This window comes from Petromyzon marinus, chromosome 8 (assembly GCF_048934315.1).
Source record: "Petromyzon marinus isolate PM22_M1 ecotype Great Lakes invasive population chromosome 8, UKy_Petmar_22M1.pri1.0, whole genome shotgun sequence".
NCBI lineage: Eukaryota > Metazoa > Chordata > Hyperoartia > Petromyzontiformes > Petromyzontidae > Petromyzon > Petromyzon marinus.
Genome location: NC_133674.1, coordinates 2,364,742 through 2,380,186, shown reverse-complemented (window position 1 = coordinate 2,380,186; position 15,445 = coordinate 2,364,742). Strand labels below are relative to the sequence as shown.

Below are 15,445 nucleotides of genomic sequence, written 5' to 3'. Positions count from 1 at the left end.
TCGGATTCCTCCAGCAAAAACATGCTGATTCTCACCCACCCACTCAGCCATTCACCCACCCACTCTGGCACTCATCCACTCACCAATTCACTCAGCCACCCACTCAGCCACCCACTCTCTCACCCACTTCGTCACCGGTCACCCACTGCCACCCACCCACTTGGTCACCGGTCACCCACTGCCACCCACCCACTTAGTCACCGGTCACCCACTGCCACCGGTCACTCACTCTGCCACCCACCCACTCTCTCACCAACCCACCGACTCTCTTGCCAACCCACCGACTCTCTCGCCAACCCATCCACTCACCCACAGGGAGACACAAGGAGACAAGGGGACCCACATGGTGTGAGAGTGTATCAGCATCATTGTGGTTGTTGTGGTGGTTATGTTGGTTGTTATGGTTGTGGTGGTTATGGTTATATTTGTGGCAGTAGTGTTTATACTTGTGGTTATGTAGCTGGTGGTTATGATTATATTTGTGGTTACGGCGATTATGGTCGCAGTGATTGTGATTATATTTGTTGTGGTTATAACCCGCGATGTATTTCGTCGAGGATGGATGCCGCCGCGTGCAGGAGTTGGGCGAGGCGGGAGTGAGCCACCTGAAGCGCCCTCTCCGACGGTGGTGAGCCGCCGGGCGGCCGGGCAGTGAGCAGCTCGGCCGGCGTCGCTTCTCCTCCCCCTTCCGGGGCTGCCAACCCCAGTGGTGTTGAGTCGTCCTCCTCTTCCACTGGAGCCCTGGTACGAGTTTTTCTTCGCGTCTCCATTATAGCGATTCATCTTACTATTTGGCTACTTCTGACGCCAGTTGTAGTGGGTGGAACGGAGAGCGAGACTTCTTACCGAAAGAACCAAAGAGTATGAACTTATATGGTTTATTTCATCTATTTTTAGTGGTTTGCTACCATTCCCTTTGCACTCCTATCGTTTTTGTATTGTTTGTTGTGACGTTATGACCCCGTGCCCCCTACTGGCACATCTTTGATCAAAGAGCTTTATAGCTCATTGGATTCCTCCAGCACAGAATCAATACCGATTCTGATGAGACCGGAACGAACACGTTTGAATCGAATCGCGTACTTCGCTTTACTAAAATAGTTGTGGAATCGATTCTTGTGGAATCTGTTCTCGTGGAATCGAATCATCGATATTAATTACAGAGATTCACCATCGATATTAATTACAGACATTAATCAACGACGTCGCTAGGAGTATCGTGGTGCCGCTCTGCAAACCTTCGGGCTACTATCAAAGGTTTGTTCATCAAGCCATCCAGATATATAAACACAGACATAACTTCAACCGAGAAGATGGATACAAATTGAGTAATCATTGGAAGAATGTTATTAACCAGGTAAAACCTTAACTGCTTTATGGTGTTGCCTTAACTTTCCGCATCTCTAATTTCTTAAGCTTCCCACTCCCAGCCCCGCTCTCTTCAGCACTCCCCTCATACCCCCCCTCTCTATCTCTCCTCCCTGATCCTCCCCCCTTCTCTTACCTATATAGTCTCTTGTTTACAGCAGCTCTTTTGCCCACGTCGGCAATTGTTTCTTGCTGTGGTTTGTCCCACCTGATGATGGACGCTTGTGTTGTGCCCGAAACGTCGTGATTTAATTTATTTTATATTTTATGCCTATGTGACTTTACCGAAAGAACCAAAGAGTATAGCCCAAGAGAGTTTGTGTAGGTTGGAGCGGTAGTGTAGCACAGTAGGGGGCACAGGTGGTGCATCGGCCAGTCATCTCAGTCAAGCAACCAATGGCAACCTGGGTCTGTCTGTCTGTGACCTCCTGCTGCCAGCGGGCGTTCGACGCTTCATGTGGCCTTAACCTGCACGTAGCCTGGCACGAGCGCCGTGGTGACATCTCCACCACTTCGTGGCGAATGGCGGTTGTTGTTTATGGTCGTCTCGCGATTAGCACTACGCTGCACTACTAACCCAGCGACCCGAGTTCAATTCCCGCTCACGGCCAACACTGGTGATGATTCCGTTCCTGGGCCTCCCCTTGGTCAACTCAGCCTCAAATGAGTACCTGGTGCGTTGTGTAAACATCGCCACTGGGGAAATTAAGGCGGCCGGATGTGGTGCTGGCCACCTACCCCCCTTCGTGTATCAAAGGTGCTGCTCGTTAACAGCACTTGCACCCGACAGTCCTGTCGAAGGCTACATGGGGGATCTTTGTCTTTGTTTGGTGGTGCAGCTGAGGAGGCGCAACTGCACGGCGAGTACCTCTACCGCAAGGCGCAGGAGGCCAAGAAGGTCCTCGTAGAGGAGAAGGCGCAGCTCAAGAGGGCGCTCGATGGTAACGGGCGGCGAGACGGATCTAGAGATGGGCTCGCGACGACAAGACAGACGAGAGACAGCGAGACAGACTAGAGACGTTGAGACACGCAAGACAGACTAGAGACGGATCTAGAGACAATGAGACACGCAAGACGGACTAAGATGGGACAAGACGGTCTGACAATACAGGCGAGAAGACATCCGCGCGTTGGAAAGCGTTTCCGAATGAATCCATGCGTGCGCATGATTTTTCTTCCTTGTTAATTCTCCCCTGCCCGCCCCCCACCCACTGCCCCCTGTCCCCCTGACGTCGTCACCGAAGAAAACCTGGTGCTGCCTACGGACCTGCGGTGGGAGGCGCTTGAACTCCAGAAGGCCGTGGAGTTCGACCAGGGAGGGGAGGGTGATCTCACATCCCTCACCATCACGTCTCCTCGCATCTCTCTCTCTCTTCCTTCCCGCGAGACTCCCGAGGCAGAGGGATAAGCGTCGCGCGTCTCCGCCCGCTAGACACGCCGAGTCGGCGCGCATCCCCGGCTCGCCGTCGGTCCTTCCTGCCAAGCGGTGGCACCGTGTTTTGCCGTGGAGGTTCGCGGTTCGAGAACGGCGGGCCCTCAACCCCCCCCCCCCACCGGTTTAATGGGTTTAATGCCGCAGTTGCGTTGACCGTAAATACTGCACGGCGATTGCTTCCCAAGTGGACTTTGAAAAATCCCGTGGCGTGAACGTGGAAAAAGAGTCGGCCGTGTGTGTGTGATGGCTGGCGTAAATTTTTGTGGAATGTCAAATGAAGGCCGTGGTCACCACATAACGTGTGCTTCTGGAGCAGTCTTCCTTCTGGAGCGGTCTTCCTTACAATATTAGGAAGCCACTGGAGCTTTGCACTTTTAAATCATCGTCTAGATTGACAAACTCATTTCTTGAGAACTACTTTTTGTGGTTAGTTTGTCACACTTCCGATTACCACGGTTGGCTACGTGCTGTAACAAAGAGGTTTAACATGCACTGACGCACTCATTCACTCACTCATCATTTTACTCAATTTACCCACTCACCTGCCATATCACCCACCCACTCTTGCAATTGGGACTCATCCAGGTCTCATTATTGCTCAGCTCGCTACACAAAATCAACGCGATCACTGCAGAGTGATATTCTCAACCATTCCTGGTCGCTTCTTCCATCCATCCACCCACACACACACCTTCACTCACCTGCACGGTGAAGTATGGCAAATGATAACCTACCCTCTCCGTCCCCCCTGCCCCATCTACCACCTCTTTCTATCCACCCCCCCCCCCCCCCGTGTCAGTAGGAGTGAGCAGCCACATGGATGACGAGTACCGCTGAGCCGGCGTGAAGGACCCACACATCATGGCGACGACCTCACGCGACCCCAGCTCCCTCCTCAAGCAGTTCATCAAGGTGCGGGCACGGGGTCACAGGGGCTACAGGGTTTGGGGTCACACGAGGAATGTGGGTCCTCGTGTATTGCATGTGTACAAGCGCGCAAAGACAGAGGTCCCCCATATAGCCTTAACAGGTTTTTGGGACAGGTGCTGTTTGCGAGGGTGTAGGTGGCTAGCACCACAACTGGCCACCTTTATCTCTCTGGTAATGATGTTTAAACACCGCACTAGGTACTCGTTTGAGGCTGAGTTGATCTAGGGGAGGCCCAGGACCAGTTCAGATAATCGCCACTGGTGTTGGCCATGAACGGAAATAAACCTCGGGTCACTAGGTTTGTGGGGCAGCGTGCTAACTGCTAAATTACCGCACACACACACGTGTTCTCTATCGGCTTTAGAATCAGTTCCTTGCACCTCACACGAGTCGTGTCGACCAATCATCGGGCTTGTGCAGTGTGAGACAACTCGCATCCGTTGAGTTAACCAGAAGAAATCTGGTTGTTGATGAAAGGTGGAGGCTGTGTGGGGGGGGGGGGGGGGTCGTAAGTGGTGGAGCGTTGGACACTTTGGTTTGGTGCATGCAGCTTTTGTCAACTTCATTCCTCGCGATTCAGTCCGCCTTTTCGCGATGACCGATCCCTTCCATTCATCGAAAATGTATCTACTGTAGCACTACGCACGGTCGGTGGTCACGGAAAGATGTACCATTGGGGGCGCCACTGTGGCGAGATGTTAACTCCCTCACCTGGTATACAGGAGGTCGCAGGTTCAATCCTGACCCTGATGCCTGCTGTATATTTGGAGTTGCGTGCCTCTTTCCGAGGAGTCGCGTGGATTTCTCTCCAGGTCCTCCGGTTTTTCCCTCCGCATTTAGAATCAACGTCCGTTTAAGAGTATTTGGCTGCTATAAATTTCCACATGGCGATAAGCCACTTAGTTGAGCTATGATTTGTGGCCAGGTCGCTTCTGGAAAAGAGCTGCATAGCTCAGTGGGTCTTACCTGGTAAAATAAAAATAGTAAAGTTTTTCCAATGGTGCATCCCAGTTGTGCCAACACGGGGTTTGGCGACCCCGTATACCGGCACGGCTCGGCTCGGCTTCCGCAATGGAAAAAACAAACAACACAACCCGAGTCGGATACAGTGGGGGGGCGGGGAAGTGGGGGGGGCGAAAGCAGCGTGGCCGGGACGGACGCCGGTGGGAAGAGCGGACTCGGCGTGTGACCGCTTGCTGTCATGTTACCACACCACCACCACCCTCCCACCACCACCGCAGGAGATGAAGCTGATCCTGCCGAACGCTCAGCCGATGAACCACGGAGGCCACAAGCTGCAGGCGCTGGTGTGGGCGTGCTGCGCCAACGCCGTCAACGACTTCATCGTCCTGCATGAGCACCGCGGTATGCCAGGCACGCGCACGCACCGCAGTCGACAAAGCTCCCCCGTGTAGCCTTTAACAGGCTGTCAGGGCAAGTGCTGTTTGTCGAGCGACCTACGAAGGCCGGCAGGGCACACGGCGGGGTGGGTGGTGTGGTCATTACCGCATCTGGCCCCTTTTGTCTCCCCACTGTCGATGCTTGGACACACCGGAAATCGAAGTCAGGTCACCGGATTTGTAGTGTAATGAGATAGCCACTCCGCTCCCGCTCCCCGGTGTGATGCATGGTGTGACGTGTGTGATGCGGTGCAACAGACGGGGATGGAGGTGTATTTAGCTGTGCGTACGATGTGCGGTGTGTAGTATGACGCTGCAGACATGGAATTGTGGTGTTTTAACTGTGTATGTGGTGTGATGTGGTATGATGCCGCAGATGGAAGGGCAGTCTGTTTAACTCTCCAGTATAGTCTGTGTGACACCTGTGGTGTGTCTAACTTTCCGGCGTGCTGTTCATGTGACACGTGGTACGATGCCACGGTGTACTTGACACTCTCGAGCGTGGTGATGCGGCACGACATGCGGACGTGGACATGATGTCCGAGGCATTCCCACACCTCGTGATGCACAACTTCACGTCACGACTCGGAAAGAGGGTGCGTGCGGGCACCGTGCCAGTCTCACCCACATCTTCCTCCCCCATCCCCAAAGCACAAAGATCCCTCGTAAAGGCTATAACCCTTTCTCATTTCCATGATGTACATATACGTTGTCGAAACGGAACCGTAAGAAAAACTCAAGTACGTCTTCTGACCTGAAGACATACCGAGGCTCCCATAAGGCCATGCGGGAGGGCGTGTGGCACAGTTTTGTTCCATAGAGTGCCGGTCGTGTCACTACGGTTCTCTGCGGTGAGGGCAACGCCTTTTAAAAACAGCAGCGCTACGCCTCTATAAATAAAATTAACGCCGAGCCGCTCGCGCGTACACCTACCACCCGGCAACTTGCAGATGTCTCGGAATGGGAAAGAGTGAGCAGACTTTTGGGCCAGGTGCTGTGTGTCCGCGTGTATATTCGGAGTTTGCATGTTCTCCTCCTGGTCACTTTTATTTTTCTCCGGGTCCTCCGGGTTTTTCCCTACACATTTAGAAACTTGAATTTCGAGTATTTTGCTGCTGTACATTTTTATGTGAAAAAGAGCTACATAGCTCAGTGGTAAAATAAAAATAGTTTCGTTTTACTTTAGTTTTCGCGCAACAGCAAAGAGTTTTTATTTAACGCCATCTCTGAAGCTGAAGGCGCGTAATGTTGTTCATTTGTTAATGCATCCGCAGTTTTAAACAGGGTGGCCGCTGGCCTCTAACTGGCAAACGTTTGCGAGGACACGTAATGAGAGTCCAGCGCGGTCCGTGTAACTTGCCGCATCCCCTCCCGTGACTTCTGTGCCCCCCCCCCCCTCCCAACAGTGTACAACGTCTACAAGCTCGACGGCAAGGACATCGAGTTGAAGGAGGTGGGACCGTGATTCGAGATGGAGCGTAAGTCTGCCTGACACATTGTTACTCGTCTCCACTTTACACCCCTGCAGAGGCGGTGGAAATTCCACATTCCTTGTGGACTTCCCTACGAAGTGGTTGTACATTTTATCGACCCCTAAGAGGATGATGGGCTGAATGTAAGAGTCTAGCCTCGGGCTAGGTGGCCCGCGGGTGACTTGTAGAGCGGATCGGAACTTGAGTCGGTGGGGTCGCTGCTCTGGTCGCATTCGCTGTACCGTGACCCAACTCGCATTCCCCCACCCCGGATGCGATGTGTAAATTCAAAGATTATCGGACGTAATGCTGGCCACCCACACCCACCCCTTGGTGTGCCGTGCTGGCTTTCCTACATGCTAACACACGAACAGCGCTTTTCCCACGCCGTCTGTTAAAGGCTGCATGGGGGGGATCTTTGCTTTTGTGTGTCGCGCAGTCTATGAGATTAAACTGGGCACGCTGGACAACGCGGCCACCGCCGAGGTGGAGTGGCCTTGGCGACCGTACATGAACACGGCGAAGAAGAGGAAGTTCCTGAGCGTGGAGTGAGGGAGGGGAGCGACTTCCCCCCCCCCCCCCATGGGCCTGGGGGGAGGGGCATTGGGGGGGGGGGTTTGTCCCTGGAAAGCCGGAGTTGGAGTCGAACCTCGCGGCGCTCTCCGCCGAGGCTCAAGACGTTGAGGAGAGGTCGCCGCGTGGATAGGGCAGTGCGTGAATCGCTGTTCCAACCGTCGTCACACACGCGCATCATACGCGTCACACACACATTGTGGATGTACATTTATCAAACACAAACATGCACATCGTCGCATGCGTCGCACACAGAAGCACACAATTGCACAAAAAGACAAAGGTACTCCGTATCGCCGTTAACAGATTGCTGGGGCAAGTGCTGTTAACGGGTAGCACCTATGATGGCCGGCATGGCACAGAAGTGGTTGTGTGGCCAGCCCCACGTCTGGCTGCCTTTGTCCTCCCCAGTTTTGCGATGTTATACACACCCCACACCACGTACTCAGATGGCTGAGTTCGTAGTGCGCTAACTGCTGCACCACCGCTCCCCAAACGGTGTACATACACGCGTACACAAAACGAAACATTAACATTTATTTAAGTAACAAAAAAGAAAATACCAAGTCAGGCAGATGGAGAAAGTGGCGTGTCGCCGTGCACAGCACCGCTCTCGTAGCTACTCACCTAGGGTGGGAGCTCTTGGCTTCAATGCCACCCGGGATGTTTAGATGTGAAAACCTGCCATAAATAATATTTTTGGGAAGTCACAAGCGCCTTAAGTTGCATCTCATCTCGACCATTTTAATGGGCACCCCCCTCCCTGTAGCTGTCCCCCTGTGGCACAAAATAAACTAACAAAACTAATCTCTTTTTATTTTACCAGGTAAGGCCCACTCAGCTGTATAGCTCTCTTTCAGGAACGACCGGGCCACAAATGAAAGCGCTATAAAGTGGCTTGTCACGCAGAAATATATAGCAGCCAAATACTTTTAAACGCATGTTTCTAAATGTGGAGGGAAAAACCGAAGGACCCAGAGAAAAATCCACGCGGTCACGGGGAGAACATGCAAACTCCAGATATACAGGCGTCGGGATTTAACCCACGACCTCTATACCAGGCGAGGCCCCAAGGTGAATCAGCACTTGGCCTGCGAGCGGGTATTATTAGTCTGTCAGTAGGGGGTAATGATTCCGGATTTCAGTCTCAATTGAAACTGAAATCTGGAACACTTTTGTCATATTTTGCTCGTATAAGTGTGTTCATAAAATACAAGTTTGGTCATTGAGAGAGTTATAAATGTCCTATACGCATTTCATGTTTATTGTGTTTATTGTATTTAATGTATGAAGAAAATACAATTTTGTATATGCTACAGTATGTTTCACACGTTATTCAGTGACACTGCATATGACGGGCAATGTTTGGGGCAATCGGCCTTCAACATGGAAAATACATAGAGGCCACATGACCCGTGGCCACCGCCACTTCAACCGTGGCCCCACCACTTCAACCGTGGCCCCATTGGCACGTTGATGTGTGGCTCTGCCTTCACCTGTGGTGAGAATGAGACCAGAAAAATTACAGGAGGCCGACTCCATATGAGTCCGTCACGCTCTGGATCTCGCTAATGGGATGTCGGATGAAAATAAAACATGGAAGCGACAAGTTTCTTCTCTGGCGAGGACATTCCCACAAGATTGCCACCTTTCCCAATTAATGGAATTTGCCCCAACATCACCCTGATCCAAACCAGCGGGAGCTGAAATCTTCCAGAAGGTTCAGGATTTATTGGTACAATCGTTCGGATGTTGGTGTCCGCATGGACTTGCATTTAAAACCCCCGGTCCGCTTGACGTCTTTTAAACAATACCTGTGGTCGGGTCCGCTCCCCCACCTTTCTATCCCCTGCTTTTTTTTTATAACCGGTGTAGTATATGTTGACGGTGTGTGCATGTATCACAACGCGATGTAACCGGGCCCTCGAATTGCCTCAAGAAATGAATAAACAACACCTGTCGCTTTGCTGTTGTGATGTCACCACGAGGCGCCGAATGACGGTGGGACGGCGTCGTCGCACTCGTCGAGTGGACAAGGGCTCCGTGAAATGACGGTGCGGATTGCGCCAAGCGTATAGAGGTCGCCGATTGCACGCCGCTGTGGCTCAAACACTCGTGGGTCCACCTCAAAGTTCCTGTGCCCATTTGAACCTCATTGCCTGCGATGATGCTGCTGCTGCCATGGAAGAACACACGTGGCGCCCTCTTGTCTCTCCATGTTGTCTTTCACGTCCCATCGCAGTTTTCAGGTCACTTGATGTTTACAGCCTCCGGTAAGGAGGCAGTGAGGTTCAGCCGCTCCATTTTTCTTCCTTTAGTGCACAGTACCGTACACGGATACGGGCACAGTACAACACCGTAGCTTTATTGATTGTTCAACAAAAAAGACCATCCCTCGCCCAATCTAGTTACCTATACGGTGTAATATATGGCGAGACATTTGTTAACGTAAAAAAATGGAACTGTAATGCTGAAAATTATACTCCATGAAACTCGGGGTTTTATGGAGTATCTGAGGGCTTCTCAACGCTTCATGCCTCACCCCCACTGATGCCCTCTTCTCCCCACTACTACTGACGATTGTATGTAGGGTGTGTAGGCATTTACTTCCGACTGTTGTATGTAGGGTGGTGGTGGTGATGGTGGGAGTAAATGAGATTTAAAACTGGGTGCTTAACTTGAACTCACCACCACTCACATCATGTATGCACTCATCCGCCATCTTGCTCACTGACCCTGTTTCCGTGTTGATGGTGTGAGTCCGTATTGATGCTGTGAGTCTGTTGATCGTGTGAGTCTGTTGATGCTGTGAGTCTGTGTTGATCATGTGAGTCTGTGTTGATGCTGTGAGTCCGTGTTGATGGCTCGGGGGCACGGTACAGAGGGGCAGTACAACTGTAGAGTAATAGTTGTCCAGCAGCGGCAACTGCGGTGGACGGGGAGTACACACGCCAGTGAGCCTCATGCGGGTTTGTCAGCAGGGCGGAGGCACTGGGGCAAGGATCACAGAGACCCTCCCTGGAAGACACTGGAACCCGCTCGTGGGTTGGAGAAGGGAGGCGCGGCCGAGTCGGATAAAAGCAGCGGAGAGCGAGAGCTCGTGGTTGCACGTTCTGGGAAGTGGAGTCGTCTCGTCGGCACTGTCGTCTTTGCCGACTTGGTCGCTGCCGTCTTCACTAGATAATTGGGCGGCCGGATAGTTGTTGGCTGTCTCGGTCGATGCCGTCAGTGTAACATGGTGGGGGTTGTGTCTAAGCTAGGCTATTTGACTGGGAGAAGCGAGGGCGAGTCTGTGAACCTGATGGTGTTAAATAAGGAAGGTGCGGAAGGTACGGGAGAGGATGAGGAAGATCGTGGGATGGATGGGGGAGGATGAGAAGATAGTGGGAGGGACGGGGGAGGAAGGAGGTGGGAGGGATGTGAGGGAAAGAAGGAGATAGCGGGGGGGACGGGAGAGGAAGAGGGAGATGGTGGGAGGGAAGGGGGCGGAAGAGGGAGATAGTGGCAGGAAAGGGGAATGAAGAGGGAGATAGTTGGAGCGACTGGGGAAGTAGAGGGAGATAGTGGGAGTTATTTGGGAGGATTAGGCAGATCGGTTAGAGTAAGAAGGTGATAGTGGGAAGGAAGAGGAAGGAAGAGGGAGAGAGTGCGAGGGATTGGAGATGCAGAGGGAGATAGTGGGAAGGATGGGGGAAGAAAAGGGAGATAGTGTGAGGGACGGGAGAAGAGGGAGATTACTAGTAGAGCCAAGTGGGAGGAAGAGGGAGATAGTGGAAGGTACTGGGGAGGAAGTGGGAGATGGTGGGAGGGACGAGGGAGGAAGAGGGAGATGGTGGGACGGATTGGAGAGGTAGATAGTGGGAGGGACGCGGGAAGAAGAGGGAGATAATAGCAGGGACGAGAGAGGAAGAGGGAGATAGCCACTGATGTTAGCCGTGGCCAGAAATTTAAACTCGGTTCACAAAGTTCATGGTGTAGTGGGTGTTGAGGTGGCATATCCTGGCTGGCCAGGAGAAGGCAGTACAGCAAGTGGGATAAGCACCATCTCTGTCTGCATGGGATAGAGGGTTGCCCCCTTGCACGAGTGGGTTTTCTCTGGGTACTCCTGTATCCCCTCACGTTTATGAACGCTCAGTAATTGCCCAATTGAATTATTGCTATGCACCGCGACGTTCGTTTTGCTATGTCATGTGATCAGAATTGGGCGCCACGGTGGCGAGATGTTAACTATTTTGTAGGGTATACAGGAGGTCGTGTATTAAATCCTTACCCTGACACCTTTGTATTTGGAGTTTGTATGCTATCTCCCCGTGGTCGCGTGTATTTTTCTCCGGATCCTCCGGGTTTTCCCTCCACATTTATTAGCACATGTTTAGAGTATTTGGCTACTAATGTCCACGTAATAAGCCAATTTGTTGAGCTGTAATTGTGTGGCCGCTTCTGAAAGAGAGCTGTATAGCTCAGTGGGCCTTGCCTGGTTAAAGTAAAAAAAAATAGTCAAATAGTTTGCAATTGTTTATATCTGGGATAAATGCACCCGTGGCTTTAATGATGTGGGGATCTGCGCCTGGCATTTTCAGGTGGGATCCGGAGCAATGAATGAGCCCTGACAAGGCAATGGCCCACCCGTTGATTTGCTCCATGAGGAACTTTTAGGGGGCTCGGGACCGTGGCGCCAAGAAGACCAGCTATTGGACCATGGAGGCACCGAAGGGGGCGGTTTCCCCCCCACACGTAACGCTCCCTATCTGGTCGATAAAAACGTATCAATAGGGTCACAGAGCTTGGGCAATCGTTGGTGCCAGCTTACCAAGTGGCTTCCTTCCTGATTGTCTGTGGTTCCTCGCACCTCTGAGGCCTGCTTGATCACGTTATAAGTATAAATATTGTTGTTATCAAGTTCTAAGTGTAAATAATAATTGTTGTTATTACTCGCCTGTTCTAAACATACACCTGTTGTTATCATTCGCCTGTTATCATTCGCCTGTTTTCATTTGCCTGTTATCATTCGCCTGTTTTAATTGGCCTGTTATAATTTGCCTGTTGTTTTCTTTCGCCTGTTGCTACCAAGTAATAAGTATAGTTATTGTTGTTGTTGTTATCATTCGCCTGATGTTAGTGGTGCACGTCTCAAATCCAGCACTGGGGAAGGCAGCGAGGGTTCGTAAATCACCGCACAATGGTGTTGTGAAATCCTCTTCCCGTGGAAGTCGAGGTGCATAACCTGCCTCGCCAGGAGAAGGCAGTACAGCAAGTGGACTCATCGCCATCGTCACCTGTACGGTTTAAAATGCTGCCCCTTCACACACGTGGCTTTTCTCTGGGTGCTCCGATTTCCCCCACTTGTACAAACACTCGTTATTAATTAGCCAATAATGCCTCCATACATAGAGTACCGTAGAGCCTGGACAATCGTTGGTGCTGGCTCACCACGTGGCTTCCTTCCTGCATGTCTGTGGCTCCTCGCGCCTCTTGAGTCGTTATTGTGAGTGCTATATAGCTTTAAATAATAACTACAAATACTCGCCAGAAGGTGGTGACGCAAGCCTGCGATCCAGCACTGTAGAAGGCAGCAAGGGTTGGTGGATCACACAGTAAATATTGTGAAACCCCCTTCCCGTGGACATTGAGGTGCCTTCTCCTGGCTGGCCAGGAGAAAGCATCTGACTGGCCAGGAGAAGGCATTATAGCAAGTGGGATCATCGCCATCGTCACCTGTACGGTTTAAAATGCTGCCTGCTGCCCCTTCACATACGTTTGTTTTCTCCGGGTGCTCCGGTTTCCCCCCACTTGTGTAAGCATTCGTTATTCATTGATTGAAAAGATCTTACAATAAAAACCAAATTCAGGACCTTACTATGACTCAGCGTGGCTTTCCTGGAGTAAGTCTAATTATTATTATAAAGAATTACAGGGGCTGTATGATGACACGACTAGAGAGCTGGCTTGCACTGCGGGGAGCTTAATAGTCAACTTGGATTCCGCACCCCTCAATGCCCTTTTTAAGTTCAGTTTGTGCACTTAAGACTCGCACAAACAACCATACTCAGAGAACCATAGATTCCCACTCAGACCCAGAACCAGAAACCCATAGACTCCAACAGAGACCCATACATTCCTTCAGACACTCAGACTCATACGGCGACCCTATATACGGACACAGGGATCCATAGACTCAGACAGAGACCCATACACTCACAGAGGCCCACAAACTCAGAAATCCATAGACTTGCACAGAGGTCAATAAAATTTAAATCTGAATATTTATTTACACTGGATGAAATCGATGAGCTACAAAGATCTGTTTTCACAGCTGTCCAATCGGGCAGGTCAGAACATAACTAAAAAAAATACAAAAAATGACAGGAAAGACAAACTGTTCAAAAATAAACAAATTAAACTAAACTATTTTAATCTTTATTTGAAGCTTTCGTGACTGCAGGAATCCATACTCTTTGGTTCTTTCAGTAAAGTCACGTAGGTATAAATTAAATAAAATTAAACAAATCACGACGTTTCGATCGCAACATAAGTGATATTTTCAGGTGGGACAACCACAGCAAGAAAATGCTGAAGTCGGCGGGAGAGCTGCCGTGGCAAGAGGTTATACAGGTATGAGATGGGGGAGGAGGCAAGGGGGGAGAGAGAGGGGAGGGTGTGGGGTAGGGAGAGGAAGGGGGGCCGCGTGAGCGCTAGGAGAAGAGGACGTGAGGCTGGGGTGGGGGGACGTGGGCGGGGCTAGCAGTAATCGGCAGGTAATGATGGAAACAACAACACAAGTTAAGGCATTACCTGGTTGATAACATCCTTCCAGTGATTGTTTAATTTGTATCCATCTTCTCGATTGAAGTTTTGTCCTTGGCCTCCGAAAATAACAATATCATGCGAGCCCACAGCGTTATAACAATGGCCACTACGGCAGAGGTATTGGTTTGCCATGTTTCAGATCCGCCTTGTGTTCGCGAACACGGTCCGAGACGTGTCGTTTTATTTCTCCAACGTAACTGCGGCCGAAGTTACAACTCAGTTTGTAGACTCCAGGGTATAGACAAAACTTCAACCGAGAAGATGGATACAAATTAAACAATCACTGGAAGGATGTTATCAACCAGGTAATGCCTTAACTTGTGTTGTTGTTTCCATCATTACCTGCCGGTTTTACTGCTGCCCCGCCCATGACCCCCCACCAGCCTAACGTCCTCTTCCTCTAGCGCTTACGTGCCCCCCCCTCTTCCTACCCCACACCCCCCCCCCTTTTCTCTCTGTCCCCTTGCCTCTTCCCCCCTCTCTTAACTATATAACCTCTTGCCATGGCAGCTCTCCCGCCGACTTCAGCATTTCTTGCTGTGGTTGTCCCACCTGATGAAGATCGCTTGTGTTTTGTCCCACCTGATGAAGATCGCTTGTGTTGCGATCAAAACGTCGCGATTTGTTTTATTTTATTTCTACCTATGTGACTTTACCGAAAGAACCAAAGAGTATGGATCCCTGCAGTCACGAAAACTTCAAATCTACATTTAACACCCATACCCTCTAAAGAACTAACCCTCAAGACACCTAACCCTTAAAACACCTATACCCCTAAAACGCTAACCCTCTAAACACATAACACTCTAAGCCCCTAACCCTCTAAACCCATAATAAATATATTTTCGGGTTAGATCGTGTAAATATAAATGTGTCGTTAAACCAGACACCACCCGACACAGCCAATTAGTAAAGTTTGTCATGACAATAAAAAAGTGCCATTAAGTGTTGGAGAGAAATCCAAAACACCTTTAGTATGGATAATATTAGTTGTCAAAGTCTTGGTGTTAAACCCTCTAAACTCCCAAATCCCAAAACCCATAACCCTCTAAACCGCTAAACCCCATTACCCTATAAACCCCTAACCCTCAAAACCCCCATACCTCTAAACCCCTAAACACATACAATTATAACCTCCTAATCTCCTAACCATCTAAACCATTCAACCTCTAACAATCGAAACCCATACATCTCTAAACACCTAACTCTCTAAACCCCCAACCCTCTAACCCCAAAATCTTCTAAACTCTAACATTCTAAACACCTAATCCTCTAAACGACCTTACCCTTAAAACCCTAACTGTCTAAAAACCTCTCCCTCGAAAACCCCACCCATAAACCCCCAAAACTCTAACTGTCTAAACACCAAACCATCTAAACTCCGCAACCCCTAAAACCGTAACCCTCTCGGCACCTAACCTGCTAAACCCCTCACCCTCTAAACTCCTACACCACTAATA

The 15,445-nt window shown here is 50.5% G+C and overlaps 1 protein-coding gene across 1 annotated transcript; it reads left to right on the top strand.

Annotated features, from left to right (window-relative positions):
• Positions 1-2,458: 2,458 nt before the first annotated feature.
• On the top strand, positions 2,459-9,144 carry LOC142924076 (U3 small nucleolar ribonucleoprotein IMP4-like). The gene is made up of 5 exons (XM_076065517.1): positions 2,459-2,878; positions 3,606-3,715; positions 4,975-5,098; positions 6,540-6,611; positions 7,045-9,144. Exons 2-4 carry the CDS (start codon positions 3,665-3,667, stop codon positions 6,596-6,598), a joined length of 234 nt encoding a protein of 77 aa, XP_075921632.1. The 5' UTR covers positions 2,459-2,878; positions 3,606-3,664; the 3' UTR covers positions 6,599-6,611; positions 7,045-9,144.
• Positions 9,145-15,445: the final 6,301 nt, after the last annotated feature.